This window comes from Numida meleagris, chromosome 3, assembly GCF_002078875.1.
Source record: "Numida meleagris isolate 19003 breed g44 Domestic line chromosome 3, NumMel1.0, whole genome shotgun sequence".
NCBI classification, from domain to species: Eukaryota; Metazoa; Chordata; class Aves; order Galliformes; family Numididae; genus Numida; species Numida meleagris.
In genome coordinates, this window is record NC_034411.1 from 3,814,470 (window position 1) to 3,838,840 (window position 24,371).

General features: G+C 39.4%; 1 protein-coding gene across 9 annotated transcripts in view; it reads right to left on the reverse strand.

Moving 5' to 3' along the window:
- CFAP61 (cilia and flagella associated protein 61) overlaps positions 1-24,371 on the reverse strand; it is a 119,966-nt gene that overhangs the window by 64,868 nt on the left and 30,727 nt on the right. For 6 of the 9 annotated variants that reach the window (XM_021392222.1, XM_021392228.1, XM_021392229.1 and 3 more), the window contains 5 exons: positions 23,963-24,089; positions 23,059-23,136; positions 21,657-21,878; positions 18,963-19,097; positions 3,926-4,053 (listed from right to left, as the gene is read on the reverse strand). In XM_021392222.1, the coding sequence (XP_021247897.1) occupies positions 3,926-4,053; positions 18,963-19,097; positions 21,657-21,878; positions 23,059-23,136; positions 23,963-24,089 (690 nt within the window). The remainder of the gene's footprint in view (positions 1-3,925; positions 4,054-18,962; positions 19,098-21,656; positions 21,879-23,058; positions 23,137-23,962; positions 24,090-24,371) is intronic. The other 3 variants (XM_021392223.1, XM_021392227.1, XM_021392226.1) reach the window with 3 other exon arrangements.

A 24,371-nucleotide genomic window follows, 5' to 3' on the forward strand; every position in this document is an offset into this window, starting at 1 on the left:
GCGAGCAAGCTTTTGGCGTTCTTGAAGCCAAACTTCAATCACCTGCTGTCAGAGCACACCAGTTAGCATGCTGTTCTGTGAATCCTCCACCAGAATGAGCTACAAATGCTGTTTTCAGAAGTGGATGTTTTTCCGGGCTAACTCTGCTGCATCCTCAAGTTAAGCAAACAAGAAGAAACAAAAAAACCCTGCTCTAATAGTAAACTGGTCTTGAACTATGAATTTATTTTTTAAAGTGTCTCAGTACTCGGGAATAGGAAAAGATTAAAATATTGTGCTTAACTGACATTCTTGAGGACCTAAATGTAGGGAACGAGTCCTTTAACTGAGATCTGTTCAGCTTGGTACTTTACATGCTGGCTGTTTGCAGCGTTTGACATGAACTATTTCACTGTATTTGCTGTTTCTCCTGCTGAAGATCACCTCCAAGAACTGGTGTTTTCAGAATTCTGATTGGAACCCACCACCTTGTTCTGATGCACAAAGGTACTGATGTTCTATATTCACGAAAACAGATTTTACACATCTAAATCATTTTCAAATGCAATTTTCATTTCATGTTTGCAAGCCGAATATTTGAGACAGCTTTCTCATTTATAAATTAAGTATATGTACACTCGACCTGTGTGGGGACAACAAAAATGTAACTTTTTAAAAGCTTCCATTAGTCTCAGATCAGACTCCCTTTTAGGGTTATTATTCATGATAATTTGTTGGTGCTATTGACTCAGCACCGCAAATTTGCGTGAAGGCTACGTTTTTACTGCAGTGTCTCATGAAATTTTTTCTTTTTTCTTGTAATTTTTTTCTTTTTTTAAGCCCAAGTCACTCAAAGGAAACTAAAAAAATAAGAAAGCCCTGTGCTTTCAGCCTAGCCCTCCTCTGGATTCACTCCAGGGCTGAACTGCCTTTCTCTCCACATGCACAACAAAGGAAAGGCAGCAACAACAGTTTGGAGGGCAGGGAACAATAGAGGCAGAGACTCTGTGTTGCTGGGCTGAACTGCTTTCTCACAAGGGGAATATTCCTTCATATGCTACTTTGCTTTTAGGACTGGCCAGCACTCAGAATTTACACTGCTTCTGCAAACGGTCAGATGGTGCAGCAATTTGTGCGAGCTTTGTCTTAGTGCTAGAGAGTGACCTAAGTCCTGGCTTTGTGCAAGGGGAAGCATATAATTGCACTGCCCAGGAGGAGCCTCATGCAGGAATTGTGGGAATTACAATTCCCTGCCTGCTTGCCACGCTCCTGCGGGGAAGTTAATTACTGCAGCAATTTATGATGCAACGTGCTGCCCCCTCCTAGCGCCTCAGATCCGCTGCCCGGTGTGCTGCAGATCCTCGCGTGCTGGCCAGCTGCAGCAGAGGTGCAGCCTGAGCTCGTTGCCACCTGTACCTCCTGGCAGCCAGCCGTGCATGAGATAGGCAGGCTCATGGTTGAGGAACTGCCTAGTGCTCCTCCAGCACTTGCCCCTTCCTAGAATGTAAAATTCTATACAATGTATCTTAAAGAAAAGCAGCACTATAGCTTATAACATGTCCGAATGTGATCACACTCCAGCAAAAATAAATCAGCAGGAGATACTTATTTGAATGGTGACACATGACTAATGAGCTCACCTTCACCAACCTAGCATTACATTAAGCACAGTGGAGGCAATTCTCCTGGGCTGACAGTACCCCAAGCTCTAGAAAGAATCCTCCCCCTACTAGATGGTCATTCCGTACACTTGCAGCATTTTTGCTCTGCTTTTTGAAATAACCAGCACTGATTTGGCCACACCAGCACTCTAACTCTAACTTGCTGGCTGGACTAGATGATCTCAGCGGTCTTTTCCAAACTTAATGATTCTACGATTCCATGACCTCTGTGAGGATCTCGTTCAACAAACTCTCAATGCAAAGTAAGGAGCCAGAGTGAAGGACTGCAGTAGCGTTTTGTAGAACAGCAGTTCACAGCACACACTCCTCCACTGCAGCAGGGTTTATACAGTTCCTTCTCTGTTCTGGTGGAGAAGCCCAGTGCTCACAGGCAGACTGGCCGTGAGCTACAGTTGCTGTTGGCACAGAACAACGGGACGAAGGCAGATGTCTGCACAGCTCAAGGGAGAAGACAGTTCTTATTGTTATTTCTCTGTCCACTGAAAAATCTATATTTATTCAGTCTCAAACAGGTTGAAAACACTTGTAAAATCTAGTCCTAATAATTGTTAGGTAGGTAAGTGAATTACATCTGTGTGTTTCCATGGTGACTGATAATGTAAAATAATTAAGTATGAAGAATAATGAGGAGAAAACCACTTCCTCTTTTTAAGGATTAGGGGCTTACAAATTGATTCAATCTAGCTATTTTTAGTGCATGTAACCTTTGCAAAGAGTATTAGAAAATTATGAGTAAATCAAACTAAATTGTATTAAAAGGTCTTCACATCAATCAGGAGATTTTCTTTAACTGCTACTGTTGAGAAAGTTAAAAAATATTCCTTAAACTTATACATATGTTAATACAAATTCTGTGGCATTTTGACTAAACACTGCTTGCTTTTTGCATTCTCAGAGCAATATTCAATTTCTTGTAAGTGGGAGCACTCCCATTGGCAGTGCTGAAGATGAGTGCTCTCCGGTGTACAAGAAGGACATGTTCTGCACAAACTCTTTCTCAGAACATGGTTCAAATGAAACTTCTGCCTGAGGTGTATCAGAAGTAGAGAGGATTTCTCTACAACGTTGATTCTACCTGTGTGTCCTGTTCACTATAGGAAGAGAGCTTCTGGCTAAGGAGGACAGATTTGGTTGGTTCATACGTTTTGTAATGCTTTCAGACATTTCCAGTATGTATTTGAATCTATTTGGAGAAGAACAGTTGAGTAAGAATTGCATTCCCCCACACACAGACCAACCTCCTGAGAACCCCATAAAACTGGTACGGACAGGGTACTGGCAGAGGTGTAAGTGGTGAGATAGCAGAGAGGGTCTCCCTTTCCTAACTTTGGGAAGTCTGTAAAACAGACCTTGCTCACCAGTTTATCTCTGGCTTAGAAAGTGGAAGGTATAAAAACAGTTGTATACATTTATTCCCCTTCATAACCAGTTTATAACAGTTTATTTACTCTAGTTTGGATAACTCAAGGTAAACAAAACAATTTAATTTACAGTTTTACTGCTAAAAAATTCTTTAATGTGGGCAGACAGACTATCCTCTTGGTGGGTCACTGGGCAGGCCTGTGACTGCCAGAGAGTGGTGTCCTCTGCTGGCCCCTTCCCACACTCACTCTACAATAAAAACGGCAGAGGAGCCAGAAACAGCAATTCTGTGGTTCCCAAGCACTCCCAAACACCAATATCAGAAGCAGAAGGATGCTGCTTCTCCTTAAAGGCTGCACAGCAATATCACAAGTCCAGAAGCTCACGTGGGATGTTTCTGCACAGCTCTGGAAACAGCACCACAAAGAGGCAGGAGAATGAAGGAATTCAGATGGTGATCTGTGATTCTAACAGGCAAAACTAAATAGGCAAAAATAGCTTTAAAGATCAGTAGTGCTTTGCCGACCATATGAAGTGCTATGGACTTAATCTTCACCTACAGTATTTATGTATAAGAACAATGGTCAAAGAAACGAGGTATGTGGAACTCTTATTTTCTCTTGGCCTTCATTTTGAGGATCTACAAGGAATCTTATCAGCACTTTTGAAAATCGGAGCCTGTTAGGACTGAGACACCAATCTTTCTACATCAGCAAATTAGACACCCAGAGTTTTAATGGTTAACATCTGGATATGGACTCAAAGCATGTTTTTTTTTTTTTTTTATGATTATTACTTATGCTAAAGAAACAATCTGAGATGATTTTTAAATGGAGGAAGCAAGCCTCTTCAAATAAAGGCAATGTATTTTCTCAGTAAAGGAAATGAAATAAAAACCTTACCAAAAAACAAGCGTTTCCAGAAATGAGATTCCAACATCAGATGCACCAACCACCACAATTCTACTGTTGACAGACACTTTAGATTCCATGATCAGCTTTCGATTTATGTGGTTCAAAGCATACCTTGGCTGAAATTAATAAATAAATAGATAAATTGAATGAATGAATGAATGAATGAAGTTCAAGATGACATAAATATACATGAAAAATATCTGGAAAGGTCTGCTGAGAATCATTAAACTATCAGCAGTGCATTACCTTGCACTCGTGCAAAACTTATTATAGGTCTCTGACATGACTAACTTTATAATTTTTCCATGCACGTAACGCAGAAGATAAAGGATACTAAAATGGTGAAATATATGCATGCTTAATAATTTACAAAATAATTAGCAGAGCTTAATGTTCTAGCTTCTCTTGAAAAAGACACTGTAGAGTCTTTGGGTTAAAAACACTGCTTCTTCTATAATGTACTGCCATTTGGCTAGCTCTTGGGGAAAATATTTATGTGATGTTAAGAGCATTTTTGTACCTTCCAAAGCAATTTATACTCTTGTTGTTTTATTTATGGCAATAGTTTTACTTGTAAATTCAGTAGCAACTTACATCTTGAGGCTGAAAACACTCTCTTTCAAAATGATATATATATTTTTAATTATTAAATACAGAACAGCCACACCAAAAGCCATGCTGTCAAATGTGTAAACTAGTGCAACACCACCAAGATCCATACTCTGGCAAAAATCCTGCTTCAAAACTTTTATTTAATAGCTTCCCAGCTTTCATTCTTCCTAGCACGCATGCTGGTTAAGATAATAAAGTATTTTTTTTTCTAATTGTTTCAGTAGGTCTCCTGAGCTGAGAGATTCACAAGAAAAAAAAGAATTAAGAGATACCATTTCATCTGACTTTTTTTTCCTGCCCGGAGCTATATTTAGTTTTCAACTTGCTGATGAAAGACAGGGAAACACTTTCTACTTTGCAGCACAACATCTCAGCATTTTTTCATGTTGCTTTGGGTTGTATACATTCCCATTTCACAGAATGCATAACTTTAAATTTATGGGTGCACTGAATGGAGAAGTAGAAATCAGCACTACTTCTATTATTTGTCAGGTACTTCTGCATATTTCTGCAGTTCCATTGAGGAGTTTCTAGATTCTAGTAAGTTCATAGATTCTAGTAAGGAATCTAGAACTTCTAATGGGTTTTCCTCTATTATTAATAGGAGAGAGAATGTTAATAAAGTTAAGTCCTCTAAACTCCTCCTATACCACTATGGCGGAAACATTCCCTATGTATTTGTTGACAGAGTGCAACAGATGAAGAACAAGTACTTCATTTTAAAGCTATGCTAACGACGTTGACCATCTCAAGAAGAACTTGACATACTGAGAGCCCCAAACAATGTCATCAGCGATGGAGACCTCCAGCTGAGATTTCAACAGTCTCACTACCAGAGCTGTGTACCACACGAGAGCACTTTCCCACACCTTAAGGAAGGATTAGGGATCATTTATTTGCTTACTGTCATCGCCACACAGCAAACAATTTAAAATGTGGCAATTAAATGTGTTCATTGGTCATGCAACATTTTTTTTTTTTACTGCCAGATAAATGTTCTTCTGGCTGTAGTTCTTCACAGTGCAAGGATGACATCCAGTGGTAAGCGAGATTCATCTCAGGGGCTGGATGCCACTAAGAAAATTCCAGAAGATATCTTCAAAAGTATACCAGCCTACGGTGGCTGCTTAATAGAGAAGACAAATGTGTGAGGCTCAGTACGTGCCCACAGTCCCACAGCCACCAAGGAGCCCTCACCAGGAGCAGCTGCAGTGCTACCCATACTGTCATATAAGACATCTTCAGATTTCTATGAATGAGCGTAAGGACCTAATCCAATGCCAGTGCTTTTAACCTGGTAAAACACTTCTTACAGCAAGATCTGCCAATAAGAAGAGTATTATCATAAATGAAGCATTTCAGAAACTGAAAAAAACTTCTATATCTCACTGAAAATGAATGTGTGCTGGTATGCAAATCATTGGAAAAGATTTTAGGAAGTGGGAAGAGCAGTCGAAAATTATTAAAGTCATCCCTCCACCTAAAAGCACTGCTTAACATAAAACTTGTACTCCTACTTCTATAGCACACTTACTGGGTAAGCCCTGCCTGGAGCATTTGGCATTGCTCTGCAAGGGCTGACACAGGGATCTCATGGCACCACAAGCATGTGCTGAAGGCACTGTGCTTAGGTCCCTACCGAGTTTGTGCAGTCAGATCCTTGGATCTGGGAATTCTGCAGCCGGGAGCGATGAAAGGCTTTTCCTGCTCTGCACACAGTAGCAAATTTCCAAAAAAGCAACACCTTCTGGAGGAACGATTGTTAGTGATGTTCCTGCTGAAGCATGGCTTTTAACAAAACTAATAAAATGGTAATAAGAACACGAAGAGAATCTTCTCCTAATGCATCTAATCAACCAAAATAACCAGACAGGAGCATCAGTCGCTAATAGGATAAACTCAACAGACCTTACAGCAATGCCAAGTTCAAACATCTCCTTCCACTGCACTGCTTTCATTTTTTATTTTTTTAATGTACTCCAACAAAGAAATATAAAGCAGTAATACAATTTTCTAGGGAAGAGTTGTATCTAATTTATGAAATGGCTTCTGTATCAATGATACAAAGGCAGCATATGAGCAGAATATAGCTGTTTTTGTTCGCCACACAATGGCCCCAACACCAACAGCTGTCATGCTTCAGAAATCACCTTTCTAGCAGCTAAGTACACTAAATGGCCCCAGGGAGTAAGGAATTAGGTGGATTGGTCCCATAATACCACCTTATTTTAACAAAATGTCAGGACAAATGACTACATATGTTCCCCGGAGGAGTAATCAGACATCATAATTGATAGGTCAATAGCAAACGCTATCTTGTTTATTTTCTATCCAATTTATTAAATAAAACAGCAATCATTAACTAATGTAAGGCAAAAAAAACCCAAAAACCAATTATTGCCATTGTTAGAACAGGTATATGCAGCTCAGTGAAAATTACTTTTGTTGATTATGAAAACAAGTTTTTTAATTTTTTTTTCCTCCTTTCTCCTCTCCTATCTGCCAGCCTTTGCCACTGCACCACCTGTCACATTGCTTCCACCTGGGAGGGCAGAGGGCCCACCTACAGCTTCCATTCCAGCTGCTGACGGAGACAGCTTCTCTTGATTAAACCATGGGGGATACTTTTTCATGTGGACAGCCACTGCCATTCACTTAAAGGCCTCAAACTTCACCTCTATTAAAAATACTTTGGTATTTCTCAGAATGCTCCACTGACAACACAAAGCCGTCATATAAATCACGTCTCACTCATCATCTCATAGCATAATATGTACAGAGGTTTGACAGCACTAAAATTTCAAGCACCCCTCTATACTAAGTAACCAGCTGGGGGAAAAAAAAGTGAAATAATGATCTGGCTTTAGCAAACACGTTTGAATGCACTTTTTCCTTTTCACTTTCAAAGCAGGTGAGGCAGTATCACACATCCACTGGGCATGCCCACATCCACCCACCCCTTCTGCATTTGTATTCATTGTGTATTTACTCACAATGTACACTGGTAGGACAAACAGCAATGGAGAGTATTTTCTAGCTCCTTTTAGATCTGTTTTTAAGCAACGGGCCCTAGAACAATGGGACTCTTTGTAGGATATCTAAACATATTTACTGCTATTGTTTCTAAAATAGGTCTGGTTTTATATCAAATCAAATGTTTGTTTAAACAGAAGTGATGAAAAGTGAGAAAACAAGACAGAAATGAAAAATGAGTTGGACAGAGGATTTTAGCTTTGACAGAAAGCAGCAGTAGGATGTTCTGAACTGGGTACTGGTAAGTGTATCCCAGTAAAACATTCAAAGTGTGTCAAGGAGAGCCGTTACAGCCATCGCTGTAACTGTTCATGCAAAGACTCCATAAAGCCAAGACTTGGACTTGATTTTATCACACACTGAGTGCCTGAGCCTTATTCAGCCAAAAACAATCAAGTGTTTGCTAAATTTAAGGTATGTGGAAGTGCCACTGAATCCAGAGGGACTGAACTTTGAGTTAAGGGCAATATTAGATGAACGTGGAACCGACACACGTGTAATTGGCATCTTCACTGATCCTTTATTACTTCTGGAATGAACAGGAGAACCGCCTGCCAGAAGCACCTTTCCAGCCCTGTTTTCTGTGCTTCCACGTATGCCTGCAATGCTTTTAACTGAGCACTTGCTCAGATAAATCTGAATGATAGTTACTGCTATACAGGATCTACATAAGTTGGACTCTGCTACTTTAAAAACCATCAGAAGGAGTGAAAACAATCAGCAGATCTGTTCCTAAGCTAGTGCTGAGATTAGCAATAGCGGTAGGCAAACAAGAAAGTGAACAAACAGACCTGTTTTAATTTCAAGCTCCATTTGATTCACAGGAAAAAAAAACCCAACCCTCCGCCACAACAAAAATGCAGCCTAAATAACTTTAACTCTTCATCAAAGAACCCTTCTTCAGAGTAGCTTGGGTCAATAAAATGGTTTCTGGAAATGGAAATACTTAGCCTTTCCATAATGCTTTTCATCCACAGATCTCAAAGGCCTTTATGAATCAAGTCAGTATTATTATTCCACTAATTTTCTATATGAGAAAATGCTGATCTTCAGCTTCTGCATGAACCACGAACTGTACGTTCCTTATAGTTCCTATGACTCCCTGTGAAAGCAGCAATTTCCTATCAAACTCCAAAAAGCAGCAAAAGAGAGCAGAGCATGGACACATATTTAATTTCCCTGCAGAACCACTATTACCATGGTAAGAAACTGTTTTTTTATTTATTTTATTTCAGCATTAACATTTGGTTTCCCAGCCCACAGAGGGCTGGACAGTTCCCTCTTGCATGAAGACCTCACGATTGCTCAGCTTAAAAGAACTTTTGTTCTTTTATCCATTTGGCTAACCTCTAAATGTTGCTGTTTTCAAGGAGAATCCATTTTTTCCCAATTTTTAGGGGAAGAACGTGATGTGCAGGAAGGCACAAGAACTTCAGCAAAGCCACTTAAGTGTACAAAGTGGGTTGGCAAGTGGGTAAAGCACATGGCATACTCTCAAGGTGATTTTCCCCAGATTTTAAGATAAAGAAATCAGCTTTATAGAGACCAATGCTCATCTCTTGTTTTAAAAAGGCTGGCAGTCCTTGCTTTGCAGTTCATTTTTGTCTATTTATTTCTCTTCTACAAGATGTTTGGGGGGCAATAAATAGAAGTAATAAATAGAAACATCATTATTGACGAGATTAAAAAAAATGCAAAGATAATAGCAACATCTGGGAACTTCAGCCTGAAATAACTTCCAGATATTATCTATCTGGACTCTCAGCATCAGTGTGGAAATACAGGAGAGGTTGGACTGTATGGTTTTCAACTCTGTAATCCTAATTTAAATAGACAGATCTATTTCACACGACATCAAGAAACTATACTGATTTCCTCCAAGGAAAACTCTAGCTGTGCCTGAAGGTGCAACAGAACACAGGAGCTTCCAACAAGCACTCAGACTGTGCTGATGCCGTGCTGAAAGTCTCTCTCCTTGTCCTGCTCTTTGAAAGTCCTTGCAAAGAACTACCCCCAGTAAGCGCCAAGTTTGTATTGCAGAGAAATGCAGCCAGACACTGGATGAAGGGCATCGAGGAAAAACAACAGAAACAACACACAGTTAAAAATCCTTGCACTTGGAATTACTCTGGAAATAGCAACTAGAATGGATACTGGGCAGACAAAACAGTGCACACTGCTCAGTAGTGCTGTTAGCTGATCCCAAAGTCTATTAGATAATGCTATCGATAATCCCTCAGTCATCTGACTAGAAGATGCCTCCATCTTGCACACACACCCAGGCTCCACGTGCTGCCAGCAGCCCTACAGACAGTGCTTCTAACTGACAGCACTGCTGAGAGTGGTGGCTCAGGTGGCCCCATCCCATGCCAAACCGCTCCCGGGGAGGGTCCTGTAGGCAGGCCATGGTGGCAGGCTGCTGTGAGCGAGCGGTTGCAGCCTGGCCCTGCTGAGGAGGCTGTGGTTGGCACCAAGCCCTCGCCTACCCATGCCCATCCGTGTGGAGATGGCTCTGCCTTGCAGGGGCAGAGGTGCTCCAGGGAAGCTGGCACAGAAAGCGTTCCGCTGGGTACCTCTCTGGCGCTCACACTGTGCTGGCAGCTGCGGCAGGGATCAGCAGCTTCCCAGTCTGTGTCTTTGTGCCACGCTCTGTGGCATTGGTGAGAAGTGGGGGCTGCAGGCTCAAGGAACCAAGCTCTCCCTTGTGTCTTCCCTGTGGCCTCCATGCTTCCTGGCATGCTGGCTGCGCAGTTCTGCTTCTCTGCATGTCAGCCATATAAATAATGCCAGCTCCCTGCAATGACATGCCTTCCCCCAGAGAACACAATTCACCCGTAACCAGTAACAGCTTCCTTGCCTTCTCAGCAAGAATAGCCATACTTTCTCTATTTGAATAATTTAGTGTACCAGCTGCCCCAGGCAAAACTGCAGGCAAGCCAAACAAGTTCTTTAGATTTGTTGGTGACTGTACCAACAAAATTCAAATTGCCTTGGAAGCTGAGCACCCAGGAGCTCCTGCATGCTCCTGAAACAGCAACCTCAAAAAAGGATTGTATTCCTTTAAAGCAGACAGTTGCTAAATTGTGAAGATTTCCTTTAATAGCCAAAGACTGCCATAAAATGCTAATGGAATAATGTGAAAAAAATGGCCCAAATAATTTAGAAGTTGAAAATTACCCAAGTTTTCAATAACCACATGACTTAATTCATTTTGGTAAATCTCATCTTTAAACAAGTTATTTGAACAAATTTCTAAGACATGTGAACACCAGTTGACCTTACCTCCATTGCAAGCCATAAAATCCTCCACTTCCACGCGTATTCTTTACCATGTATTTCCACAGGGCAGAAGCAGAAGGCTCCTTCCAAGTCCTGGTACCACGTGCAGGACCCTGAGGCTTGGTCCCAAGCACTGTTCTGCCCTAAAAGCAGAACATGGTGCTCTGCGCTCTTGCACAGAGAAAGTTGGAGCCCAGAGGGTCAAAAGAGCATGCAAACACTTCCCAAACATTCTTCAAATCCTGCTCTTAGTGGCATAATTACTAAAACTCTACTAAGCTGCTCCAATTCCAAAGTGAAAAAAAAGTAGATTGCAAATGTAGTCATTTTCAATCAAAGCTCATTCATTACTGATCACAAGAAAAGCTGGGGTCTAACAGTCTGAACCGAAGCCATTCAAAATTAATGGGAAAACACTCATTTGTTCAAACTGGCACTAAAGGTGAATGGTTATGGAACAACACTTTCCTTCACTAGGGCCAAGGTCTCATCATTAACTTAAAAAACATTTCCTTAACTTCTCACGCGTATTTTACAGATCTCTTGTGACACTAGAATACACACTGAGTACATCGCCTTGGAGTAGAATAAAAAATAAAATAAGGAATTACTTATAAACAGCAAAATTACAGATAAGTGATAATATCAGTAGCAATTCCAGACCTTAAATGATTATTTTTCCACAAAGACAGAACACCTCAATAGGTGCTGATTTTAAGCACGTCCTGCTTCACCTCTCTGTTTCAGCTCCAGGAAGTGCTATGAAGAAGCTGAACATCCCTGACAGGGCTTAACTGGAAAATTCTCTCAACGCTGGCTGGCTCTGAAAGGTTTCCTTCTGAGGACTTCTCTTAAGAAAATTAATGCTACATCTGCAAATAACAGATACCACTAGAGAACAGTACCACAGCACATCACAACTTCCCCAGTATCCATTTCAGAACAGGATTGTGTATGCTCTGGAATGAGAGAAGGAAGAAGCATCTCTGTCCATTGCACCTATTCCACGTACATGCTCAGATCAGCATAAGCAGCATTTTCCTAAAATACTGAATTCACTGAAGAATGTAAGAGATGAATAAAATTAAGAACCTTAAAAATAAACTTTAAGAGACAGATAATCATCAGACCTCATACCAAAAATAATTAACACAACTACTAAACAGTACGAGGGTACAAGGGGAGATTGATCTCAGCTTACTGTAGTAGTCATTTTGGAGACAGCAGCTGCTGTCACTACTTCACTTTGTAATAATCACCATTACCTTTCCTTGGAAAAAGCATCTACTCTCTCCTTGCAAGTTGAAATCATACCACTTCCAAGGCCTTTCTTTGGAAATACTTTGAAAATGCTTTAAAACAAGTCTGACATGTTTTTAAGCAGAAATGACTGTTTCAGTTTGCTGCAAATGTCATTAACACCTGTATGGCACTGACATCATGCTTTCAAAATAAAGATAGGTCATCTTACTTTTAATTTCACACATGCACATAAGTGGTAAACATTCAGAGCATTCCTGTTAATGATGCCATCTGGTGCCTCCCATAATTGTGTAATATTCAGCCTTCCAAACAAGATGTAATGGCAGCAACACACAAAACCCACTGACATTTACAGTAAGGAAATTTATTATCAGCCATCAGTTCAGAATGACTGTGTTTGCATGACTACTGGTGCTATAAAATCATCACCTTCACCGAGCAAGAGGAGGTACAATAAATAATGGATTTTAATCCATGCATATACTACAAAAACATTAAAAATTCATTACTTGAGCACAATAGCTTCTTAAGCAACAGTTACTTCTTTAAAAATTAATAATACTTTACTGGTTAAATGAAAACTACACGCCAAGCCTTTGTTTATAATACCAACGTGTTCATATACAAATTGTAACACGTAGGAATGCTTCTGTTTGTACTTTGATACATCAGTCTTTATATTTAAAAAGCAGGGAATTCTCTTGCCCATTCTACTTTATGCTTTTTTTTTTGCCACAATCATCCTCCACTATCATAATAGAGGCTTATGATCAGAAAACAAAACAGAAAATGGAACACCAAAAACCTTTCATGTTTTAGCTACTTTTTGAACATTCCACTGTCTCACTTCAATCCAGTACAATATACTGAGCCAGAATGAAATCTTCTATTACTACAGATTTTCAGCAAAGCCAGAATGCACTTTGGAGCAGAGCTGACAGGTATGAAGTAAAATAGCACTAATAGCTTTTCTTAGCTACTCTTAGTAATTCAACTTTTATTACTGAATAACATTGGAGAGAAGGCACGTACAGAAGTATGGCTAACTACTTCTATGGTAGGAGGAAGCACCAAGCCATCTTCCTCTCTGTCATTTCCTGGCCAACTGTCTGGCCATCCTGGCTACGCTCAACTCTTGAACAAATATCAAGCAGACTAGCTCAGCCAACTCGAGACTGAGTTTAGTGTCTCACTCAAGGTTACTGCCCATCTTTCCTTTGCTCACTTCCTCTTGTCCCAATTCAGACATTTCCTCTAACACACCTGTAGCATGACTTGAGAAGTACAAAATTACTTAAGACAGGTCTTGTGCTGTTTCTTTTTTTTAATACAATGTTGCATAGACTTCCATAATACTTCAACTGTTCAGCCTTCTTTTTAGGAGATATAGCAGAACATTGTATTCTGAACAATACAATGTAACCTGACATCTTGAATGTGACCAGGACACAAATAATATATGATAAACCCAATAACATGAATAATAATGAAAGGGCAGAAAAAAAAATAATTTGACAGATGTGTGACATTTTTTTCTTCGTTGTGGATCAGTTATTCTTGTTAATTATATCCCTTTTATTGATAATTACATGAAGCAGATGGATAACAGAATGCTCCCAGATGGTGAGAAAGCAAACAAGTTTACAAATTGTTTATTTATGAAGATATCATTAAAAATTATTTCATTATCTACAGTTTTCTACTCCACCAATAATTATAGGCACCTTAAAGGCCAGCAGCACTTCATACAATATTTAGTATTCTATTTAGTATTAGTTGTAACCAACTGTTTTCTAACATAACGTGACTGAAGTGACTGACAGATGTGCAAAACAGAATAATAATCTAATCTGTTTTAACACTGTGGGAATTAAGATTTTGAATCTTTGGATCTTCTGCCAGTTGGCGTTCCAATACTGTTTACTGATTCAGAATACAAAAATCAGAGATTTCCTTTTGATTTTGAACAGCTGTAGAAAGTGTTTGATCTAATGAGCAGACAGGAGTTTTTTTGTGTCTATGTCACGAAACTCTGTAGCACGGCAGATGTGCAGCCTGATGCAATTTTGAGCTAATATGTCGGACCTCTGATATGCCTGCTGCAAAAGAGCAGGCTGAACAGGCATCCCAAAGCCTGGGCGCTTCCAGGACTAAATGCAAATAAGATCATGAGCATCAGTGCCATTCCAGAAGCCTTCTGCAGTGGGAGACTGGGGAGTTTAAGGTTGCTCCCTCTGTGCCTTCTTGATAAATCCTCGCCTGATTTATCCCAGTCTCTCCAGTAGAGGGATGAGAGTTTTGTAGGAACAAAAAAAATCAGCAATGAAATATTTTTTCCATCTCAAGGAGCGAGGTAAAAACATACTCTGTCATTAGTGACTGTTACAGAAAGATGTTACTATGGTCATCAGGATTCGCAGCCCTTTGGGAAATGGATGGCCACTGCTTGGGAAGAGACGCGTCTTCTGAAGCACAAGATGAAGAAGCACAGAGTTGTGGTTTAAAGAGCAACCTCGGGGTTGCCTTAAAACCAAGGCAAAACTTCAATAACAAGGCCAGGCAACAGAGAGGAGGAACAGGTAGAGTGCCTAAACTCCATTTCTTCAGAGTCACAGTCATCTTAACCATGAGCAGAGAGATCAGAAGCCTGGCTCAAACTAGAAACAATACTGAATGAAGGGAAATAGGATAAGAACAGGGAGAAACAAGGGTAGCTGCAAAATTGCAGTTAAACAGTTGCTCAGTTTGTGGTAAGTTATGTTTCCAAGCGATGCATTAAAAGTGAGTATCTCTATCTTATACTGAGCTCTCCCAGAGACCACAGAAAGAACAACTCATGCTGCCTTAGGCACCGTGAAACTCAGTTCATAGAATCATAGAATCAGAATCCTTAGAGTTGGAAGGGACCTTTAACTAGTCCAACTCCCCTGCAACAAACAGGGACACGCACAGCTAAATCAGGTTGCCCACAGCCTGATCCAGCCTCACCTTGAAAGTCTCCAGGGATGGGGCACCAACCACATCTCTAGGCAATCTGTTCCAGTGCCTTACCATCCTCACTGTAAAAGACTTTTTCCTTATAGCCGACCTAAATCTCCCCTCTTTGAGCATGAAGCCATTTCCCCTTGTTCTGTCACCACAGAACCTGCTAAAGAGCCTATCCCCTTCTTTCTTATACCCCCTTTAGATACTGAAAGGCTGCTATAGTGGTCATCTTGGAGCCTTCCCTTCTCCAGGCTTCACAGCCCCAGCTCTCTCAGCCTGTCCTCACAGGGAGGTGCTCCATCCCCGGGATCATCTTTGTGCCCCTCCTCTGGACACACTCCAACAGCTCCATGTCTCTCCTGCACCGAGCACTCCACATCTGGACTCAGTGCTCCAGGTGAGGTCTCACAGCGCAGAGCAGAGGGGCAGATCCCCTCCCTCGCCCCACTGGCCAGGCTGCTTAAGCTGCAGCCCAAGATACAGTTGGCTTTCTGGGCTGTGAGGGTACAGTGCTGGTTCATGTCCAGCTGCCATCCACCAGCACCCCTAGGTCTTCTTCAGCAGGGCTGCACTCAATCCTTTCATCTCCGAGCTTGTATTGGTAGAAGCAGGAGAAAGCAGGCAAGGAATCCATGAAGGATGGCACATGGGTTTTTCTCCTTTTTAATTTTTCCAGACACTGAAGTAGATTAGAGAGTTTCAGCAGAGGGCTGAGGAGAACAAGTTACCACAGACAAATAAACAATTTCTGGTGCTCATCTGTCTGCAAGAACTAATCCAGACCTGTAGGAAAACCACCTCTCATCTGCACTGCCAGGATCCACCTGGACTGGTAACAAGTGGGAATTAGCTGAGGGCAAAACTTTCCTGATTTAGATCACTGCTTCAGCGTCTGGCTTCAGAGGAAGGAAACAGGGAAGAGAGTCATTCTGGGTCCTGTTTATCTGTGCTGGGTCACTATTTACGAATGAATCTCTTCATGCTCACAAGCAGGCTAGAAAGTATTAAAGAGGGACACAAATTGATTGAGCCCCCAGGCTCCCACCGTGCACTCTCTCTACGATACTAAGCCACTAATGGCCTATAGAGATATATATGCACAAATCAAGAGCTGTGCTCAGACACCAAATGGCTGAGCTGCTGAGCCCCAAGCTGTTACTGGTGAAAAATAAATTTTGCAGCAAGAAAAGGAGACAACTCAAAAAAAATGCTGGGACAAGAGGAAAGCAAAAAGCTGCAAAAGCAGTAGATGAGCAGCAGATGTTGATGGCTAGATATCAAGGGGCATCTTGAGGGTATCAAAGCAAGAATTTCATTACAATCATCTCCATCATAAGAGAGAGATACTCAAGCAATTACTTAAGGATGAAACCAAATGAAAATTATCTATTTCCAAAATTGACTTACATTACAATACAAAGATCGTAAATGCATGTGAAAAAACTGCCACCATTGCAGAGCTACTTAAAACAAGAATTACAATAATAACCAACCCTCCAGCTTTCAGAAACCAAGCAGGGATGGGCTAAGGTGAGAAAGAAATGTTGTGGGTTTTTTTACTACAAGAAGAAAAAGCACCCTCTGCTAAAACAAGCTTGGTGAGCCAGAAGAGAAATGATAAAGAAAGGAGGAGTTGTCTTAAATACCTGGAATCCCTGTTTGCCCAAAAGTTTTAAGTCCCTACAAGATCCAGCCTCTATCTACACAGCAGCTTGGGAAATAGCTTGTTCAAAACCACCCTAACAAAGATGTAACAGACATTTTCTCCTTATTGCTGTTTAGATGCTTGCCTCAGACAGCTTCCCACACTACTTCCTACTCCAGCTTATTCTCCTGCCTTTCGCTTTTTCCTCTTTTCCACATTTTAATTCCAAAATTCTTTTCCATTTTTCTTTTTACCTCACTTTGAAAAGATACCTGCTAGCATCTCCTCCCATGACCAACATTTGTCTATTTTTTGAGGTGACAATTCTCAACCTTTCTATTTAGCAGAATTATCACATTTAACTCCTTGGTAGAATATTGTGGTCTTTGAAAAAGGGATTGGGCCCTTCTGTTTACAGAGTGTCTGAGCAGGCCTTTTGATTGCTACAATAATGCAGAGGTATGACAATTCTGTGTCTACTGAAAGTTATTATACTTATTTTATAAAAATTCACCTCATTTTATTTGCAACTTTGCTTCAGGAAGAGCAAGATTATTGATTTGCTTCAATCCTCCTTTCTGCAACATGAAAGAGAGGGCAAATGCCTTATGCCTGGCTACTTGCCAGAACTTACAAAACATCCAAAGATCTGAAAGCAGCAACAGCTTCTTACTTTTATTAGCATATGCAGTCCCTCATGGTAGGTTACCTCTTAAATCATAAAGCTTTCCCAACCTATGGCTGGCCAAAGGTCATTTCATTCATTCAACAGAAGAGTCAGTTTATCTTTGTATGGTTTCAAATTTTTGGTATTTCAGAAACCGTAGGCAGCAGTACAGGACTAGCTTTATCCTCAAGTTACTGCCTAGGGATCAAGCCCAGATGTCAGTTTTGACAGAACACAGTCTGTCAAAAATACATAATTAATGCTGGTGCATATGCAGAGATACTTACAGAGTGACTACTCTTTTTTTTTCAAATCAGCAAAACTTTGTTAGTGAAAATGTGTGCATTTTATTCAACAGAAACTCATTAAACTTTGGAGATTTGAAACAATTATCTCACTACTTGCAACTCTCAAGAAATCTGTAGAAAGAACTCAGGAATGGAGCAGACACCAGATGTGCAAATCTCTCAGAAAGTGGAGGTCTCTGATTTTCTAACTTCAATAAAAACACTACAATGAGCTCTTCTATTAAGATGGCAACAGTGCATTTTAAAAATACAATAGCAAGTCGTTTAAAGAAAAGGGTTAGAGAGCTTATTCTGTAGAGAAGAAGAAGGTAGGGATGTACATACTGAGAGAAAGACTTCAACAAAGCCAAACTCACTTCAGTGGCCTCAACCATGTTCTGGATTTTGCTTTGCCAATTGCTGCCAAATTTATAGAGTTTTGGAAGCCAAAAATTATTGACTAACTGTGAAAAGGACATCACTAAAAATGTTATATGGAAACCTATCTAAGCCATCTGGAAGTTACTAGACACTCTCTAATGATGTTTCTTTAGTAAATTACAGCTACCTACCGCGAGTATCTGTCACTACTTGGCTTTTTCCTAGTATTTCAGCTTCACTACTTACTTTTATGAGGAACCATCTTCATGTCACATTTTAGTTATTTAAAAATACGAGATAGTATAAGTTGTTCAACAAACAAAATAATAAGACTCTATCTGTTTGATACTCCTTGGTAGCGAAAACAATGTGGGTTCTTTTGCTATTAAATTATTCTTGGTATTTTTATGCATTGAAGAAACCTGACTTTGGGACTGAAAACAAAAAATAAATTGATCTAAGTAATTTCTACAGAAATGGTCACAATCATGAAGTTGTATTTTTTTACTTGGAGAGTATAATACTTAAATAAACTTACCAGGACAAGGAGATAAACAGTAACTCATAACATTTAAAATACTTTGTTTGAAAGTACCATCGTGGAAAAAAAATACTGTTAAAACATGAGCATATATTAGTAGGCAAATGTTACAGCTTAGTGATTGCTGTTTATAATACGTTTTAAATTCAAGTTTAGAAAAAACAATGGTTGTATAGAAGCAAAGCTGGGATCGTAAGGGTATGGACACCATGTTCAATGTAATTAAGAAGCAACCTATCAACACTAAGTTGGTAATGCCATCCCATCTGCCAAAGCCTGCATTAGCTGGCACTATGCCCCTCTGGCAGCCTGCTGCTGCTTCTGTTACCCACCTGATCCTTGGAGACCTGCTCTGATGGAGCGTTTATGCCAAGCTCTTCCAGAGGATAGACAATCTGTCGTCTTGGTCGCACGGGAACCATGTAATGAAGGGCAGATGTCAGGGAATGGGCAAAGGGATTCTGAAACTGAAAGACAGTGATCTATATTTCAGCAGAGAGAATGTCAGAACAGTACATCACAGATGTCTGTTGTATGCCTTTGCAAATACAGAATTCTTAGCTCTGTTGGCTAAATCTGAGAGAAAAATCAGCAAATAAACAAACATACTCAGAGCAGAGGAATGAATTGCAGATAATTCCTGACACTAATGAAGATAATTATGAGTGTAATTACATTACTATCTCTGTGGGAATGACAGATAAACAAGTGGTTTGGTTTATAGGATTTTTCAGCACAAGTATTTTCCCCAGGAGGATATTTTTCTCCATAGTGATCATGAATCAGCTTGATTTGACCTCATTAAGCTATGTTATCTGCTTACTGCTAACCTTTGCTTGTTTGGCAGAGAATGGTTATGAATTTATGTAAAAATACTTTACCAACTAAAATGTCAATTTAATCCAAGTGATAAATGTTAATAAACTGGCATAAACTTGAAGTGAATGAAAACCTGAATGGTAATGAGACGAGCATGGACCATAAGAAGTAGCTTTATTCATTTATTGCAGCATGACTGGCTCCATCATAACTTATGACATGAAAAGGGAAAAAAATATAGGAGAATTACAGGAAATAGAGAATGAGCATTAATGCAAACTAAATTACCCGGAAGTACCATTCCATACAGAAATATTGAAAAAAAGAGTGTTACTCTATTAAGAACTGAGTAAAATATCACTTTTACCCACTTACTATAAAGCAACAATGAGCTAAAGTAACTTAAAGAAACTCTAATCTAGAAATAGACCAAATTGGAATTATTAGTAAGATTTAAGTTCTTCCCCATCCACTGCCATTAAACTGCATTTTCGTAAGTACCTCTGAAGAACCTGAGAACCTAATGCTACACAAGGACATTAGTTTCTCACGAGAATACTCCATAAAACTCCATAAAATGCACACTGGAGAAGCAGGAAAATACATCCTTCTGAAAATGGACCTGCTCAATCTGTCAAAATTCCTATGTTAAAAAAGGTGGCAATTTCAAAAACATAAGTCACCAAGGACTGAATTCACCTCAGTCACCATCTAAAAGATAGGAGCTTAATCTAGCTAGCCATGCAGACATCTCCTCAGAGCTGAAGAAAGAGGTGAGCAACCCCAGAGGGCAATTCTTCCTGTCCTAGATTGGTAGTTATGATTGATGTTCTGCCCTCTGGATGCACTGTGTTTTCTCCATTAACTCTGGCTAAGGTGATCAGGCTGGGCCAGATACTACCTGTATATGGCTATGGATATTTTTAAAATAATCTTTTATTTTGCTTCCACAATTTACATTATAGGAAATGAATTTTCTCACACAGCATTAGGCGTTTATGGTTTCTTGTGGCCCTTGCAGAAGTACAAGTTAAATTTTCAGTAACAATGAGGTGCCAAGTCCCCCCGACCTTTGATAAAAACCAGTCCGAAGTACCTAAATCACTTTTGAAGTGTTATTATAAACCAACTGGATGTGTTTTTAATATGCTCATGCTGTACTGTGCTCAGTGAAATCATTCTTTTTTCTTCCCTGCTCTCCAGTTCATTCTGAATCTAAACAGGGGTACTTCTCAATATTTATTATGGAGCTGAGCAGCTGTATGTGAGACAGCACAAGTCAAGTAGGTTCCGGTAATAAACTATGACAAGAAATACAAGTTGTTAAATAAAAAGGTGCTATATGTGCATTATTCCTTCTCATTTTATACATGCTTGATAACTGATGTGAATTGAAAGCAATTAAAGAAAACCATTACGTTGGTCTCTTCAGATGATGAGTTATGACAGTTCTTCATTATTTTTCAACCACGCATCCAACACAGGGGCAAGAAATGAAGTCACACAAACTACAGCTTTCAACTCAGAGACAGTGTCCTACTTAGGCAGGACTAGGAATACTGAATGCTTCCTACTTCATCCTGGAAAAGATCTATTGGGAAACTTGATTATTGTACTACAGCACATTTATAGAGGGGCTGGCAACACATGAGGCAAGAGCAACATGAGAAGCTATATGGGTAAGAAGTATATATACTTCACCTAGAAACAAGTGAGGAGGTATCAAATACATTATTCCTCTATTGTGCTGCTCCCAGGGCAACATACTAATGTGTGTAACTTAAGATATCTAACTATATTTAGAGAACAGATGCCCTAGGACCTTCTAAATTCAGCTGAAAAACAGACACTTGTGAAGAGTGATTCAGCTCAGAAGAAGCCACCTCCTGAGAGGAGATTTTCTCTCTTCACAGTCTGGGTAAACAAAGGGCCAAAGCCACTTCAAACTTATGCTCCTCCAAACACTTCCTGAAGATACTGAGTAAGTTTTGACTCACATGCACTGGTGACAGTGCTATGGACTAAACCTACTATGCAACAGCTGCATCCATGAATGCAGATTATGTGATGCAAGAAGAAAAGAAAGTACAATTTGCTTCAGATTGCCAAGAAAATTCATTTTTTCCATCAGCCATAGAAGCAAAAAGAATAAAGTGAGTAAAGGTGATAATATTTAATATACAAAATAGAAATAACTTAATTCTTACCTTGCCCTCCACGTACTGTGGATAAATAGGGTAGTAAAGAGAAGATTTGTGGGCCAAGCGAAGAATCTCCTTCAGAAAGTGTTTGGTATAGTGACGGAATATTGGATTTAAGACAAAGTGGTAAAGCTCTCCATGTTCCTCTTGCTGATAGTCATTAAAATGAATGAAGTCTTCAATGTTGTAATGTGTCTGAATATACACAGTATCCTGGAAAATAAGAATCTGGAAATGAGCAGTAATTAAAAATCTATATCGATGATATTTTAGCAAGTGCCAATGAGGTACTTTTTTAGCAATTACAGAGTTAAGTAAGAACACTGAAATGAAGTGCCACTGAGGGTTATTCTCAACTAAAGCAGACTGACTGAACACATTTTTCTTGAAAATCTTTCCATTGTATCAAGATCTATTCTTCTATTTGCCCACCTTTATTTACATGGAATGCATATGTGACCCCTTCACAACAATATCTGATACAGGTTAATGGGCATTCATGAAAAAAAAACACAACACCTCTGTTTTGCTGAGTTAAGACAGAGAAGTCTAGACTGTCTTCTCACAAAACTTAAACCAAGAAAGGAAAACTTTACAGAAACGAACTGTGCAAGAAATGCCTTCCAAAGAGATTTCCCATACTGAAGTGATAAGTTGAGAATTTTGCACATTTATATACTCAAGAAATTGCAGCATCTTTTTTACTCAAGGCCCTCAGTAAAATTAAGACTTATTTTTGTAAATAGGAGCAGCTACTCCTTAGTTTAAGAACTAAGCACTACAGCTGTTGAAAGATCTTAAACCTGCCTTTTCAACAATAGCAGAAGGCCGCAAAACAAAGAATTAAAGAATATGACTTTCCAAGAATAATGTGCGACATTTTCTTTTTTTGGTTCTCCATTAGAGCATGACTTTTGTTTGTATGCTTTGAAGTTAAGTTCAATTTATAATAACACAAAAGCCACTGGTGGGGAAAAAAGTTAAGAAAGTAAATATAAAAGGATAGCTGCTACTCTTCACAGAATTCTTAGCAAAACCTCTCGTAGACTTTGGAAATCAGGGGGCAAAATTAATAGTCCTAATACCTAGAGGCAGAATGGCTTTGTACTAAAGAACAAAACAAGGATGTAGGAGGCAAACTTTCAGAACCCATCAAGAAGCTTCTTGCAACTATCAGGATGATTTTTTTCATCTGTGTGTCAACCATTGCCTACGAGAACAAAAGTGATACTGTCTACGCAGCAAAGAGAGAAAGCAAGCTTACAGAAGCAGTGGTTTTTACATGTATTTTCTGTTAGGTATTTGTACAGTGGTAAGCCTTTGGTGATGAGTTCTGTTAGCATCTGAATTGTTATCATTTTCATACAATACAGATACAATAAATGGGAAAAATATAAATAGAATTTACCATTTCATCTCTAACGACAGAAATGCCAACTATTTGATCCAAAACTTCTGCTACAAACGCCTGTACTGGGGTCCCATCCTGCAAGGCAACAGCATCATAAGCACAGTTCCTATTGTATTGCTGATCTTGATATTTTACCATAAATGTGTATTTCACCACATAATCACAGTTAAGATATTTTCCCAGTATATATTTATGCACCACTTGTATTTAGTTCTTCTCCCTTACTTCAAGGTATAATGTTCAAACAGTACACAGAATATAACCGCACAGCAGTACATATATATATGGATGGAACCATACTGGAATAAAGCTTAATTTAGGATCCACCTGCTATAGCAGTGCTATATGCTCAGACACCAATTTAGTCCTGGATTAAGGTCAGATCTTAGGAAATAATATTAATTAACACATTTATATAGTCTTCATCAATAGTAGCATAAAATGGATTTCCCTGTAATTGTATGATTGGTAATGCTAGTAGTATTTTGTCTATGCAGCATGTTCCATCATGAAAAATGCATGTTTCCTACTGTTTGATGGCATGGTTGCATTATAGGAAGGAGAAAGAAGTTCCTATGATGTAAAAAAAACACATGTACATGTTAATTACACCATCAGATGTATGTGCAAGAAAAGAAACAATGGAAATCAGGGTGTCGGTGGCCAAAAAAAATGCATCCAGCCTGCTTCTGTCTCTGTATTTGAGGAGTCTGCAATGAAAAGGTTAATTGGTATAGGCCACAAATTGGATTAACCATCAAGGCAAGCTGAATACAGCTTATACCAACTGTTGGTACCACTTGATTACAGATACACCAGTTTAGAGAAACATAATAAATTCTACATGTATTTATCAGTGTGTATCTGTCGTATTCTAAATGTATTTACAGCAAATACTCACTGGATCCCTGCGAGCCAAAATAAATGTATTTAAGTCATTCAATATACTTTCATTCAAGCTAAGTGTTTTAATGAGCGTTTTGACTCCAAGTATATCATTGGTTGTTGCTCTTCTTACATTAAAAGACCTATTAAAAAAAAAAAAAACAGAAAGAAAGAAAGGTTTGCCTTATGACAAATTAAACACTACACTTCCAGTGTATGCGAAGATGTGTCTTACATAAGCACCAAATATGTCTTTTAGAAGCTGGAACTGATTGCTATATGACTGTGGTTCCAAATGTATATTTCATTGGTCAGTAACAGAGAAGATCACACACTGCTGCTTTAAATGCTACTAAACACTTAGTGCTTAAGCATCTACAGCCCAGTACCATACAGCAAAGACTTGCCATACCTGTAATCACAAA